General features: G+C 36.0%; 1 protein-coding gene across 3 annotated transcripts in view; it reads left to right on the top strand.

Annotated features, from left to right (window-relative positions):
* Positions 1–12,865, top strand: part of LOC131690289 (uncharacterized) — a 129,360-nt gene that overhangs the window by 102,075 nt on the left and 14,420 nt on the right. For all 3 annotated transcript variants that reach the window (XM_058975946.1, XM_058975947.1, XM_058975948.1), the window contains exon 6: positions 1,942–2,083. In XM_058975946.1, coding sequence (XP_058831929.1) covers positions 1,942–2,083 — 142 coding nt within the window. The remainder of the gene's footprint in view (positions 1–1,941; positions 2,084–12,865) is intronic.

Raw genomic sequence — 12,865 nt, 5'->3', positions numbered from 1 at the left:
CCTTAAGATTCCCTTCAGTTTTCCTCATATTTTTTACCCATCCTATAATCCCTTCCTGTTCAACGAACCCTATATTTCCTACCGTAAACCTGGGGGACTTTGATCAGCGGGGTGACTTTGATCACTCGAAACTTTTTTCCTAGATCGCTTATTAAACCAGAATAATCTACCGGATCATTTTAATTTGAATTGATTTTTACTCTTAACTTATAAAATACTGATTTGTTATACTTTTTGAGTATATTGTTCGGTGTTTGGGTACAAAAACTACAAAAACCGAAATTTGACTTTACCTTATTTTTAGGAAGCTTCGTAAAGTGTCTATTTTTTATAAAACAAATAAATCTCAGATTTGAGCAAAAGTAATAAATTACAAGCGAGTTTTCATTTTCCTTTAGATTGGGATGTGCAAACTTTAATTTTAAGAGTTTGTTTATTTTAAATACATTTTTTGTAAAACTAGCTGGCAATTATTTCAAATTATTTTAAGCTAAAATTCGCAACATTTTTCTTATTGTTCAATATTCCAACGTGATAGAATGGATGAAACTTTTTGTACATCGACAAAGCACTGAATAAAACAATTTTAGCAGTTTTAAAGGTTTTCAGAATCTTTTATTCTAGTTGGTCACGAATTATACGAATTTTGGTTACTCGAATTTTACAGTACATTGAAATACTTTGTATAATACCAATTAACATCTAACTAACAATCAATATCTTTCCAGAATCAGTTTAAACAAACATTTCAATGAAAAACATTGACAACGATAACTTAATGTGGGTGAACATGCAGGTTATCAAAGTCACCGCGGAGTACGAAAACGGACTTCAACTTGAAATCATTTTTGGATAAATAACTGTAAGGTTTATTTATTTTTGGTAAAACCATCCAATCTTGTTTTCCATACAGTACATGGTTTAAAATATTAAACTTGAAAAAAAATGTATTGCGTCTAAAAATATGTAATCATTACTTCGAAAAAAAAATTGTAATGATTACTTCGAAAAGTGATCAATGTCACCTCGGTTTACGGTACCAATTGTTTTGTCTCCCCACCGGAAAATTAAATCAACAAGAAAATCAGCAGACTTGTTGGCGATGGCTTTCTTATACACTCAAACACTGGGCTTCCATCTTCATTGTCTCCAGTTTTGTTTGCATAACCCCCTCTCCTCCCCTCCCTCCAGTTGAGGAAGTTTTCTACACCGAAAACGCTCTCCAAGAAAAGAGAAAAAAAACTGTTTCCCAACCAGCTTAATTTCTGTTAATTATTTAGCGGGAAACCAAATTACGCATTCAGGCAGTCGGTTCTTCTTGGTGAACTGTGGCGACGATGCTACTCAGATCGTTCTGAATCATCGGCGGATCGTTTGTTCGGATGCTTTGTTTCATTCCATTGATGAGACCGTTCTTTCGTTCCAAACCCGTTGTGCTTTTTCGGTAAGATCCATGAACGAAGCGAATACATACTTATTTATATTGGCAGCCGCTTGGGAATCAGGGCACTAAATGATAATAGGAAATATAAATATCTTCGGTTGGAATAATGAGCCGGCCAGCCTTGTTGGGATGATCAAGTTCGATAAGGGATCATTGTTTGGAGTAGTCTTCTCATTTCAAAAGCGATTGGCATCTAATGTTGAAACTGTTTGAGTTCTTCTTTTCGTATGAATAATATGTAAAATATGGTTTAGATCTGATTGCAATCCTGCTTGTTACTTTGACACGCCGAAGGTGTAATGCATAATTGTAAAGCTCGAAAGTTTCGACACTGCGTCAAGCAAGCCGTACCACTTCTGTTTGATGCTTCTGTTCATATTTATACACAACGTACATCCCTAGTGCCATTTCTGTCCTAGTCAAGAACTAATTTGATTTTCTTGTTTTCTTTTTTTTTGTTTCTCCGTCGTTTCCTTTCTTCAATTTGCCATTGTTAGCAAAAATCCGGACGAGTTAATTGCGCGACGCCAGTCAACCGAATCAGCTTCCGGTGGCGGTGAGGAGCTGTCGCGTGCCGTTCGAAGGATCCTGCTGCCGGGCCAGTTCGCCAAGACGTTCGAGCGGCTGGAGAACAATGTTGTAGGTATAAATGAAGAAATTTTACCAATTAATGTTTTTGGTTTTCAGTTTAACGATGTTGCACACCATTTGTTTATTGGAAAAGAGATTGTTTGTCTGCGCTTTTCCAAAAGAGGCGTAACGATTTTTCAAGTTGCGGAAGAATTCGGTGTTCAATTAATGAGATACTGGTTTGCTTGCAAAAATGTTCTTTTATTCATTGTTCAACCCGATCATCAGATATGTTTTGCAGTGTTGGTTTAGATTGCTCATTAGAGGTTCTTTTTTCTTTTGGACGAAAATAAGGCAATGTTTGTTAATTTTTTGTGTAATAATTAAGCGGCGTAAAAACTTTCGGTTTTGATGGTTACATACGTTTATTACACCAATTTACAAAATAATAACAAAAATCTGAACTTCATTATTCGAAAACCATTTCTGATGTAAAATGGTGTACTGAATCTGAAAATGAAGTCCAAAAAAATTACAATAGAACAGTTTTCGAGTTACAGTAAAAAATGAATTTCTTCTTCAAAATAAAAATTACGTTCAGTAAAATCCAAATATCTACGGTTGTAGTGAATCGATATGAAATATTATTATGTTGAATCAAAGGTAATTGAATGTACTTTCGGTCGTTTAAACAATTTGTTTTATTGCGTCTACGGGATCTGACCTTATTTACGAATTTATTGAACTTTCAAATTTTTTCTCATTTTTTTAAGGAAAAATGAGCTTTTGGTCAAGATTTTGGACAAGATATATATTTTTATCGGAAATTAAAGCTTGCTAATAACCAATGAAAATAAGCTCAGATCAGATGAAAATTGTGAAAGTTATTGAATGTTCTGCAGAATTTTTGAGTTTCTCTGGGTCAACTTATTGAACCGATTCTCGATTCTAATTTTTCTAGGACTTGTTTCATATTATATGAGGGACTCTCTGTCAGAATTCTGTTAAACAAGTAACAATTAGTTTTTGTCACATTTTTCACTAGAACTACGTTCGAATTCTAGTTTTAGGTATAAGTCGTGCAGAATTTCATTGTGATTCTTGAAGAGTAGGCTTTGACTAAAAATGACACAATCTTTGAGCGTTGCTGAAAATTTGCTAATAAATAAGTGAAAACGACATGAAAACATTGTCACAGAAGAATTTCTCAAATACTGAAAACACAATAAAATCTGTGTGAAAGATGTTGTTTTGGTGGTAACGGTGGCGGGATACTCTTTGGCGGCTCAGTCCATATACTGATCAAGAAATCTAGGTTTTGTGCACGGCGTTTTCTGCGAGAGCTGAAAATACAGAGTTTAATGCTAATGACCGGAAAGCCACGAATGTTCCAAATAAGTTTGCAGTTCCAATCGAGCCATCGCCGTAATTATCTAATAGAAGCTGCCAGCGGGAACGGGCGGCAGTGTGGTGGCCGTACTAATATGAATAGTAGGTGAGATCCATCCTATCTTTCTGATACTTTTCTTTATTGCATAGTTATTACATTATTTTCTTCGGGGTTGGCATTTAGGATAAAAACAAGTTGAGTGCTCACGTTACCGGTAGTGTGTCCGTCGACCAAGTTGGGAGGCGTAGTTTTCCGTGGTTTAGGTAATGCTTGTTTTAAGCCGCTCATGAGTTAGAATGCTACCGTCGCGAATACAAACAATACAAACAATAACGATCTTTGTAATAAGTGGGTCCGGATCTGCACCATTCACAAATAAATTCATTGGTCGTGTGCCAATATTTATGGTTTTACATTTCTTATAAAAGAAATGTATAGAATTCGCTCAAACTTTCAAGATTTTTTGCGAGGCCCGGAGGGCCGAGTCTTATATACCAATCGACTCAGCTCGACGATTTGGGACAATGTCTGTGTGTGTGTGTGTGTCTGTGTGTGTGTGTGTATGTAACGGACAAATTCTCATTCGTGTTTCTCAGCAATGGCTGAACCGATCTTATCCAAACCAATTTTAAATGAAAGAACTAAAAAACAGTATGAACGCTATTAATTTGTTTTTGATTCTGATGTTTAGTTTCCAAGATATGAATGTTTGAATGCGCAAAAATGGCGTTTTTTGCAGTTTTTTTAAATTATCTGCCGAAATTGACAATGTAGATTAACAATCTATATGTTTTTAGACAGCTTTAACGAATACCTTTCGAACAAGCTATAGATTGTTGAAATCGGACTATTATCAAAAGAGATATTTAACATTAAATGCGGACGAAAGATTTTTATCATTTCCCATTGCCAGAAATATAACCAAAAACATGTAATCTATTATTAACGCCAAAACGGCTTATTTTAGGTCAATAGTATCTTCGGAGAATTTAATGGAGGAAATATGTTCTTTCTTTTGGTATTGTGCTTTTGCTGATTAATCCCCCAATGAGTGAGATATTTTCACAAATTTTCTTGGAAGTGATTATATCGAAATGATGTCTTCAGCAAATTTGTAGCTCTTACTTTTGCGAATAACTTTACTGAAAACTTTAAATATCTATTTTGAATACTTTAAAAGTTATGGCTTGTTGTTTGTTGATTACTCTTTGTCGCCTATTTATTGTTCAATATAGTAATAATCCATTGAAATAAGCCAAACATTATTTCGATAAAACGAATTTTGTATTTCATTTTACCATCTACAACCGCTAGAAATAATCACTGAACACTTCCAAGTTGTCTGGAAGGAACTTGATAACTTAGCAGTACAAAAATGTTCATTTGTGCGAACCTTCTGATTGCAATTTTTCTAACTTATAACCATCGGATCGATCGGAAACATATCGGAAAATGAGAAGCGAAATAAATAACTCCAAGAAACGGCGTAGCCAAGAGAAGGTTTTGGGGTTTAACACCATACAACCCCCCCCCCCCCCCCCAACAACACCAAAAAAAATGGAATTGAAGTTGAAAATTTATTGATGCAGACTGATTTAATTCAATATTACAATAACAATTATCTGATCCGTAGATTGATAACCTATTGTTGTAAACATCATGAGGACTTTTGATAAATTGTCGGAATGGGGTCCTGATATGTAACTGATTTATTGGTTTGATTTCACAGTTGTCTAATAGCATAAATATCTAATTCCTGCCTTAAAACATTCCAATAGAAAATTCCAGAGTTCTGTAATCAATCATAATCCTCAGATTTCTTTTCAAATTGAGCTCGCTTTTGTAAAGATGTACTGTAATGAGGGTCTTTATTTAATAGAAAGCGAAGTTAAAATTGATTTAATGTCTATGAAACATAGAACTGCTCCCCAAAAAATGCATAACTTTCAACATTTGCTAAAAATGTTTTTGCCTTTCTCATTCACTCTAAAATTCGTCAATCAAATCCCGACCCGGAGAGCCGAGTGTCATATGCCAATCGACTCAGTTCGTCGAGATCGGAAAATGTCTGTGTGTATGTATGTGTGTATGTGGAAAAAAAATGTGACCTCTGTTAATCAGAGATGGCTGGACCGATTTGCACAAAGTAAGTCTCAAATGAAAGGTACAACCTTCCCATTGGCTGCTATTGATTTTTTTATTGATTGGACTTCCGGTTCCGGGGTTACGAGTTGAAGAGTGCAATCACACAGCAAATTCCCATATAAACTGAAATGAAAAATTTTCAAAATCAAATTTGTATTTTTGAGGCCAAATGATTTTAAAATGCATGAAACATTGAGATGTTTGACAAAAATTGACTTTTTTGGACTTTGGTACATTTTTGCCTTTCTCATATAGAAAGGTTATGCAATCACTCTAAAAATCGTCAATCATACCGGCCCGGAGGGAATATACAGTGAGGGGTTGCTACTTTAAAATTAAAACTAGTTTAAAATTTCTTAACAAGTTGAAAATTTTCGGCAGGACCCGGACCTCCCGGATCTTTCTCCATGATCCGTCGCTGGTTTCAAGCGATGTTTCAGTATCACATAGTATCTCAAGATCGTGGCTTTCGATCCGTTGTATGTATGTGCAAATCGTACTGAACATTTAATATTCATTTCCACCATTGTATTGAACATAACCAGCCATGGAATCGTAGTCTGGACAAATGAGACATGCATAATTGCACCACTAGGTGGATTAAAACAGGTTTTTATTTTGGGAATGCGTCGAGTTGAGACGAAAACGTAATATGATTAATAACGAGGATAACACTTTCCGAATATAGAGAGAAATTTATGAAAAATGACGATTTCCATTCGATTCTAGCAGGTTCTGATCGATTTTGATGAGCATTTGATATTTGTTGTATGACCAATTATATGTATAGGTCAAATGTTTAATAACAGTAATTTAAGGTCAAGATAGCATCATTTTGAAACCGCCAATTTCGGAGGTTTAGTATCTTCGATGAGTTTTACAAACGTTAAACAGCGCATCATTTGATAAAATAATTTTGACGGTATATCGTCCAAGAAGTATTTATGGTGAATTTTCTCAGGTTAATATTCATGAGTACAATAAAGTCTCAACATATTCGCTAAAGACACGAGCTCTGATACTATTTTCTGAAAAATTAATACTGCATAATTTTAAAACTTCAAAAATTACGGTTTCGGAATTATGCCGTTTGGACAGTATGATCGATTTTCACTAAACCGAATTTCTGGTTACGCCGCTGATTTCAAGTAAGTAGAAACAAAGTCGTTCTACACTCGTTCAAAAGAAACTTCTTCGAATGCTGAATGTCTATTATAACACATTGAAACCCCGATTTTATCAGCCAAATATGAAAATATGTTTGATGGGCTCTAGCAGACGAACAAGATTGAATTCGAGTAAATCCTTTCTTGAGCATGTTTTCCTTATCATGAAGATATGCGAAATATGCGAAAATAAAAAGTTCATCATAATTAGAAATAGTTATCAGACTACATCAAGGGACGAGAAGAATATTTTAACAGCTTCAGTTTATTATAAAGAAAAAAAATTGCCCGATTTAGTCAATGTCCCCATTTTGTCAACCTAAAATACACAATGAGACTGATAAAAATGGGTCTTTATTGTATGTATTATTCGCTGTGTCTCACATTAATAGGTACATTTCTTTTTTGGAGATTTTTTTGTTGCATCGAACTACAACAATTTTTAGGTAGTTTTCAGGGGGTTATTTTATAGACTTCTTCCAAAATTTGGTGAACCTATTCCAATTCGTATACCAATTAATTGGTATACTTGTGGGTTTATATGTTGCAGATAGAGAAAATACTGAAATTTTCAGCTTTTTTCCTACACAATATTACGAAAGCTTATTAAACAATTTTTCCTAAAAAGTTTGAGTAAATTATAATACATTTGAAATTTTTTAATGGTTTTATTTTTTATTTAACCATGATTTTTTAATAAATAGTGACCATCGCTTCACAACGTAGTCTATTTTTCATGGCTTGCTGTGAGCACGATCTCTCGAATTGCTGAACTGAAAATTATGGAATAGAAATTAATTTTTAGTATTCTTTACGAACCCGCTGGTGCCCTAAGACGATTTCGCTAGATTTTCAGAGCACTGTGCACCCAGTGCATTAACGCAAGTGACGGAAGGTTATCGAAAAGTTTCGTGAAAATAAAAATTCCAGTAATGATGATGATTTTCCCAAACGGTTCGTTTTCGTGAGGTTTTTATTTGTTCTTTGGCATTAGGAATAGCGATAATAATTCAAATCAAGGATACTACTGGGAAGTCACCTTTAGAAAAAGTCGATGCCGAAGTAAAATTTGAAACTATGCACGCATGCACTTCAGAGATAGTGTGATATCAGGAGCTGTGATTTCATTTCAACGCTTTTTTGTGAAAAGGGCGATACTTACAAATGTAAATATAGGGCTTTTTCATACATGCGAATGAGGGCTTTGAAACGCAATAAAATTAACCTGAAAATTTTGATTCTACGATATTGCTTTCTTAAACTACAGCAAAAATACAACGGGCGAAACTGTATTTTTGTTTGTTTATTTAAAGTTTCGCCCTCCACGCTCCATGCAAACAAACAGGGCGATACTTTTTTTTGCTAGCAGTTTAGAGGCGAAACTGTTATTTTCGTATTTTTTTAGGATTATCAAGCTGATACCAGCTGTAAATAGTAACAATGATCTCTATTGAAAAAAACACGGACGAAATCGGTGGTGCAGAACGGTAGTTATTGTAAAAAACGTACGGGCGATACTTCAATGCTGATAGGTGGGACCGAAAAAATAAACAATCGCCAAAGGAGCGATACTATCATTTTGTCAATTTCAATAGCAAAAACAAATTTTAATTTAATAATTTCAAATACTTTATGAAGTTTTGGGTTTCCATCACTGAATCATGCAATCTAGGATGTCAAAAAACACAATAGTTCTTGAATAGGAAATAAAACCAAGTGTGGAAATATTCACTGTTGATTTTCTTTGAATGGTATCACTGCTAGTATCGCCCTTTTCAAGAAAAAGCGTTGATTTCTTAGTTCTCAGTCGCGTTGGAAATGTAAGTAAAGTATAAACTTCAAATCGATTCAAAAAAAATTTCGATTTTTTTGGCTAAGTACAATATATAACCCCTTTACGAAAATTCAGTTTTCCCACCACAATATAGATATTTTATTAACAGAGCATTAACAATAATTCGTTGGTATGTCTATTTTATGGGCCAATTTTTCGCTTTCCCATTGATTTGGTTTGAGATTTCTAGCACTGATGTTGTCCTATGCTGATTTGAGCGATTTTCTGAGTCCTGCCACTATCCCATCTAGTATGTGTTATCAAAAACATCGCGAAGCATCAAGTTCTAAATGTTCTCAAACAATATAATATCCGAGGAGTGATAAGAGTTGTAAGAAATGTCTCATCACACTGTTAGGTGGATTAAAAGCGTTTTATGCATAAAAATTGCTAGATGTTTCGGCTTTTGGCCTATACATGCCTTAATTTTATGTTAACAAGTAGATTATATGATATACTAAATACGCGTCAATCTCTTGCGCCGCATTCGTGGCAGGGAATCGACAGTTTGATTATAATATTGGTATACTAATGGTACAGGTATTATAACTGAGCAGGGCTTGCCGACGGGAACATGGCCTCGGAATGTACCGCTAGGTCTTTGTCATTCTGAAATGGATCATTGGAAAATCGGTAGAGCTAACACCTGGTAAGTCCCGATATTCATAATACCGCTGCCGGCCAGTGGGGTTTAGAAGGTTAACATGCACACACACATACACACACGTCGTGCATAATTTCATTATCTTTAAGAGATCATAATAATTTTTTATTTTAGTTTACTACAAGAGTATGCCGGGGCAGGCTCATAGTTTTCGGACCATGTTTCGCGCGCAGAGGAAGACAGCAATCGCCATTTTGAAGCCGCCATTTGGAACTTCACCCAGAAACTTATTCTTTGGGAAGCCTTGAACGATAAACTTATTTGACCATCAAAACCGGAAGTTCTTTCGCCATTTAATTATTCCCCAAAAATTAAATTTCCCTTAATTTCGTTCAAAAGAAAAAGAACTTCTCCATAAATGCGTAAAATTCTTCTAAATCAACAACGTAAAATATATCTGATTTTCGGTTTGAACTATTTGAATAGAAGGACATTTTTGCAAGCGATCCAGTATTTCATTGAGTTTTGCTGTATATAAGAAACATTTGAGTGTGAATGAATCTAAAATTACAATCGCTATGTAGGGCAACTTTCATTTTAGCACCCCTATTCGTCCAACCCATTTGGACACATTAGTAAGAGCAATGTCTGACAGGAATGTAGCCAGAATTTTTTTTCGGGAGGGACTTAAAACTTGTTGCATGAATTTGTTAATTCTGAAGACTTGAAATAATCACTGGAAACTGAATGTAATTTTGAAAAGTTAGTGTAAAGAGTTCCAAAACTAAGGCAATAGACAATATGTTATCTGGTACAAGGCTATAGGCTATCCTCCGTCCTCGAGCACTGCTGCAGACTAAAATGCACACTAACTACGCTGCTAACTGACCGATATTAGAAATGACCCGTCGCTTTGACGATTATAGCGACATCTTCAACTTTGTCATTAGTTATTCACAGTTTCGTAAACGTTTGTTGCCACTTTGGGTCATTTCTTTTTAGTTTAGTTTATTAAGACTCAGTGTTCAGTGTGACTCAGTTGGACTTTAATTATTTACAGGCAAGTACAAATGCAAGAGAATGTCGAAATTTGGTACATATCTCCTGATCAGGCAAGCGATTTGTAAATGCGGAGAAACGGTTCAACTCATATTTAACTCAAATTTATAATATTTTCAATTTAAATGATGATACATTAAAGACTATTTTCGGCAATATTATCAGACAAGTAAGATCAACTAATTACACGGTGCTACAGTGATTTTGAACTAGTGTAGGTTGTAGGGCGCATCAAATGCAATACATTTTTTTAAAGAAGTTGTTTACCCCCAAAATCTTGATTTTTAGCAAAAATCCTTTTTTTTTACTTACGGCACTAAACAATTAGCTGTCCTGTCATTTTTTAGCCGATTTGCGATTGCAATTTAGAGATAACTTCTGCGGTCGAATGCTAATCACAGTAACAATGCGACTTAAAAGCCGTGGGAGACAATTCCTAATTAAGGCAAAATCGAATAACTCCACTATTTCTGGACCGATTTTGATGATCAAAATGTCGTTGTAAACGGAATTAAATGTTCTTTTGAATTGTGATTAGAACTATGGTCTAAAAATCGCACGTTATTGCTTTGTTTTATGTTTTATTAGTCTTATACACCAACAGGTATACCAAAGCCCCAATGGTGTTGGTCTTGATAATAAACTTATTACTAACATTCAAGTCATATACAAAAATAGCAGTCATACAATAATTCACAAAAACGGTTAAAAAAGTCAAATGTAGTTAAAAGATCGAAAGCTGAAGCAACCTGGTTGAAAATCCTTTGTAGACCAGTGATGGCAACTATAATTAGTGCATCTGAACGGTAATCGAAGCATAATGTTGTTGCGTACTGTTCTTGGTGCGACGTTTATATTGATTTGTTCTAATATAGCTGGGGCATCTATATGACCTTGCAAAGTGTCGGCGATGAACAAAGCTCTTGCTGTATTTCTTCGAACATAAAGGGGCTCCAGTTGAATCAGCTGACACCGGTTTTCATACCTAGCTATCGGACAGGATCTCTCCACGGCAATCTACGGAGCGCGAAACGAAGTTTGGGCTCCACACTTCAGGGCAATATTCTAGGATTGATCGGGATAAAGCATAGTACAGCGATTTGAGACAAGAAACATCTGTAAAATTTTGGCTATCCTGTAGATGCATCCTAGCGCTCGAGACGCTTTACCAACTGCATAGGAGACTTGTTGTTTGAACGTAAGTTGAGAATCCAGAATCACTCCCAGGTCCTTCACGTGACTGGCGCGTTCGATTTCTGTTTCTAGTAGACAGTATTGAAAATAGATCGAATCCTTTTTCCGTGAAAATGATATTACCGAGCACTTCTTCGGGTTTACATACATGCGGTTCATGTTACACCAATCAGCAAAGGCTTGAAGCTGCTGTTGGAGAAATCTGCAATCTTCAATTGTACGAATTATGCGAAAAATCTTGAGATCATCCGCGAAGGACAATCGTGGAGTCTTCAGAATTATATGTACATCATTGAAGTATATCAGAAACATCAACGGTCCCAAGTGGCTTCCTTGAGGTATTCCTGACGTAGAACTGAATATAGGGTCCTGGCAATCGCCTATGACAACCGCTATCTCTCGGTCTGTGAGGTAAGATCGAAACTACTGCAAGACACTACCATTTATTCCAAATTCCTCTATTTTTGCTATTGTGATACCGTGGTTTAGCTTATCAAAAGAGGCAGATAAGTCGGTGTAAACGACGTCGGCTTGAGCGCGACGTTCCATTCTGTTATGTAGGATGTTAAGCATAACAGGTTAGATGCAGTTGACAGCCTGGACGTGAAGCCATGTTGATCGTCACTTAGGTACTGCTTACAGTGAGCCTGAAGAGGTTCCATAAACACCAGCTCGAACAACTTCGAGACAGCACTCAACGAAGTTATCCCACGGTAATTATTGACGTCTCGCTTATTGTCCTTTTTATAAACTGGGAACATGTTCGCTGATTTCCAGCGTGATGGAAAAATACCTCTAGTAATAGATGCTCTAAAGATCTGAAGAAGCGGAGCAACCAAAACTTCGATTTGCCTTTTCAATTTCTTGGAAGGGAGCCCGTCGGGTCCGGATTGAAAGATGACTTAAGTCGAGAGGAAGCTCTGGTAATCATCGTTGCATTAAAATCGATAGCACCCAGAGTGTGACCCACAAGTGCAGCTCTGCTAGCAGCGAGTTAGATTTGCTCAATAGTTAGTGCCTCATCTGTGAATACATTCGCGAATTTTTCCGAGAAAAGTGCACATATGTCTCGAGATGTAGCAGCTGTGTTCCCATTGAAAGTCATAGACGACGGCAGTCCTGATTCCTTGCGCTGCTCGTTCACATATTTCCAGAAACTTTTAGGATGCGACATGATATTACGCTGAATATTTTGCTGATATCGATAGAAACAGTGTTGACTGGGTCGTTTGTACGCATGGTTGAGACTGACGTAATAGTCTCTGAGTGATATTGTGCGATACTTGATAAACCTCCGCAGTGCAGCTCTCTTTATAAACTTCAGACGTCGCAGTGTACTCGTTTGCCATGAAGGGCCGGTTTGTCGATGGTGAACTTTCTTTGGAACATGCCTGTCAATAGCGTATTAAAGGTTAAATAGCGTGAAAAGTTTTGAAATTCGGTTTCGACATCTTCGGGG

Source organism: Topomyia yanbarensis, chromosome 3 (assembly GCF_030247195.1).
Source record: "Topomyia yanbarensis strain Yona2022 chromosome 3, ASM3024719v1, whole genome shotgun sequence".
NCBI classification, from domain to species: domain Eukaryota; kingdom Metazoa; phylum Arthropoda; class Insecta; order Diptera; family Culicidae; genus Topomyia; species Topomyia yanbarensis.
The sequence above is the reverse complement of the archived record's forward strand: the minus strand, read 5'-3'. Positions and strand labels throughout refer to the sequence as shown.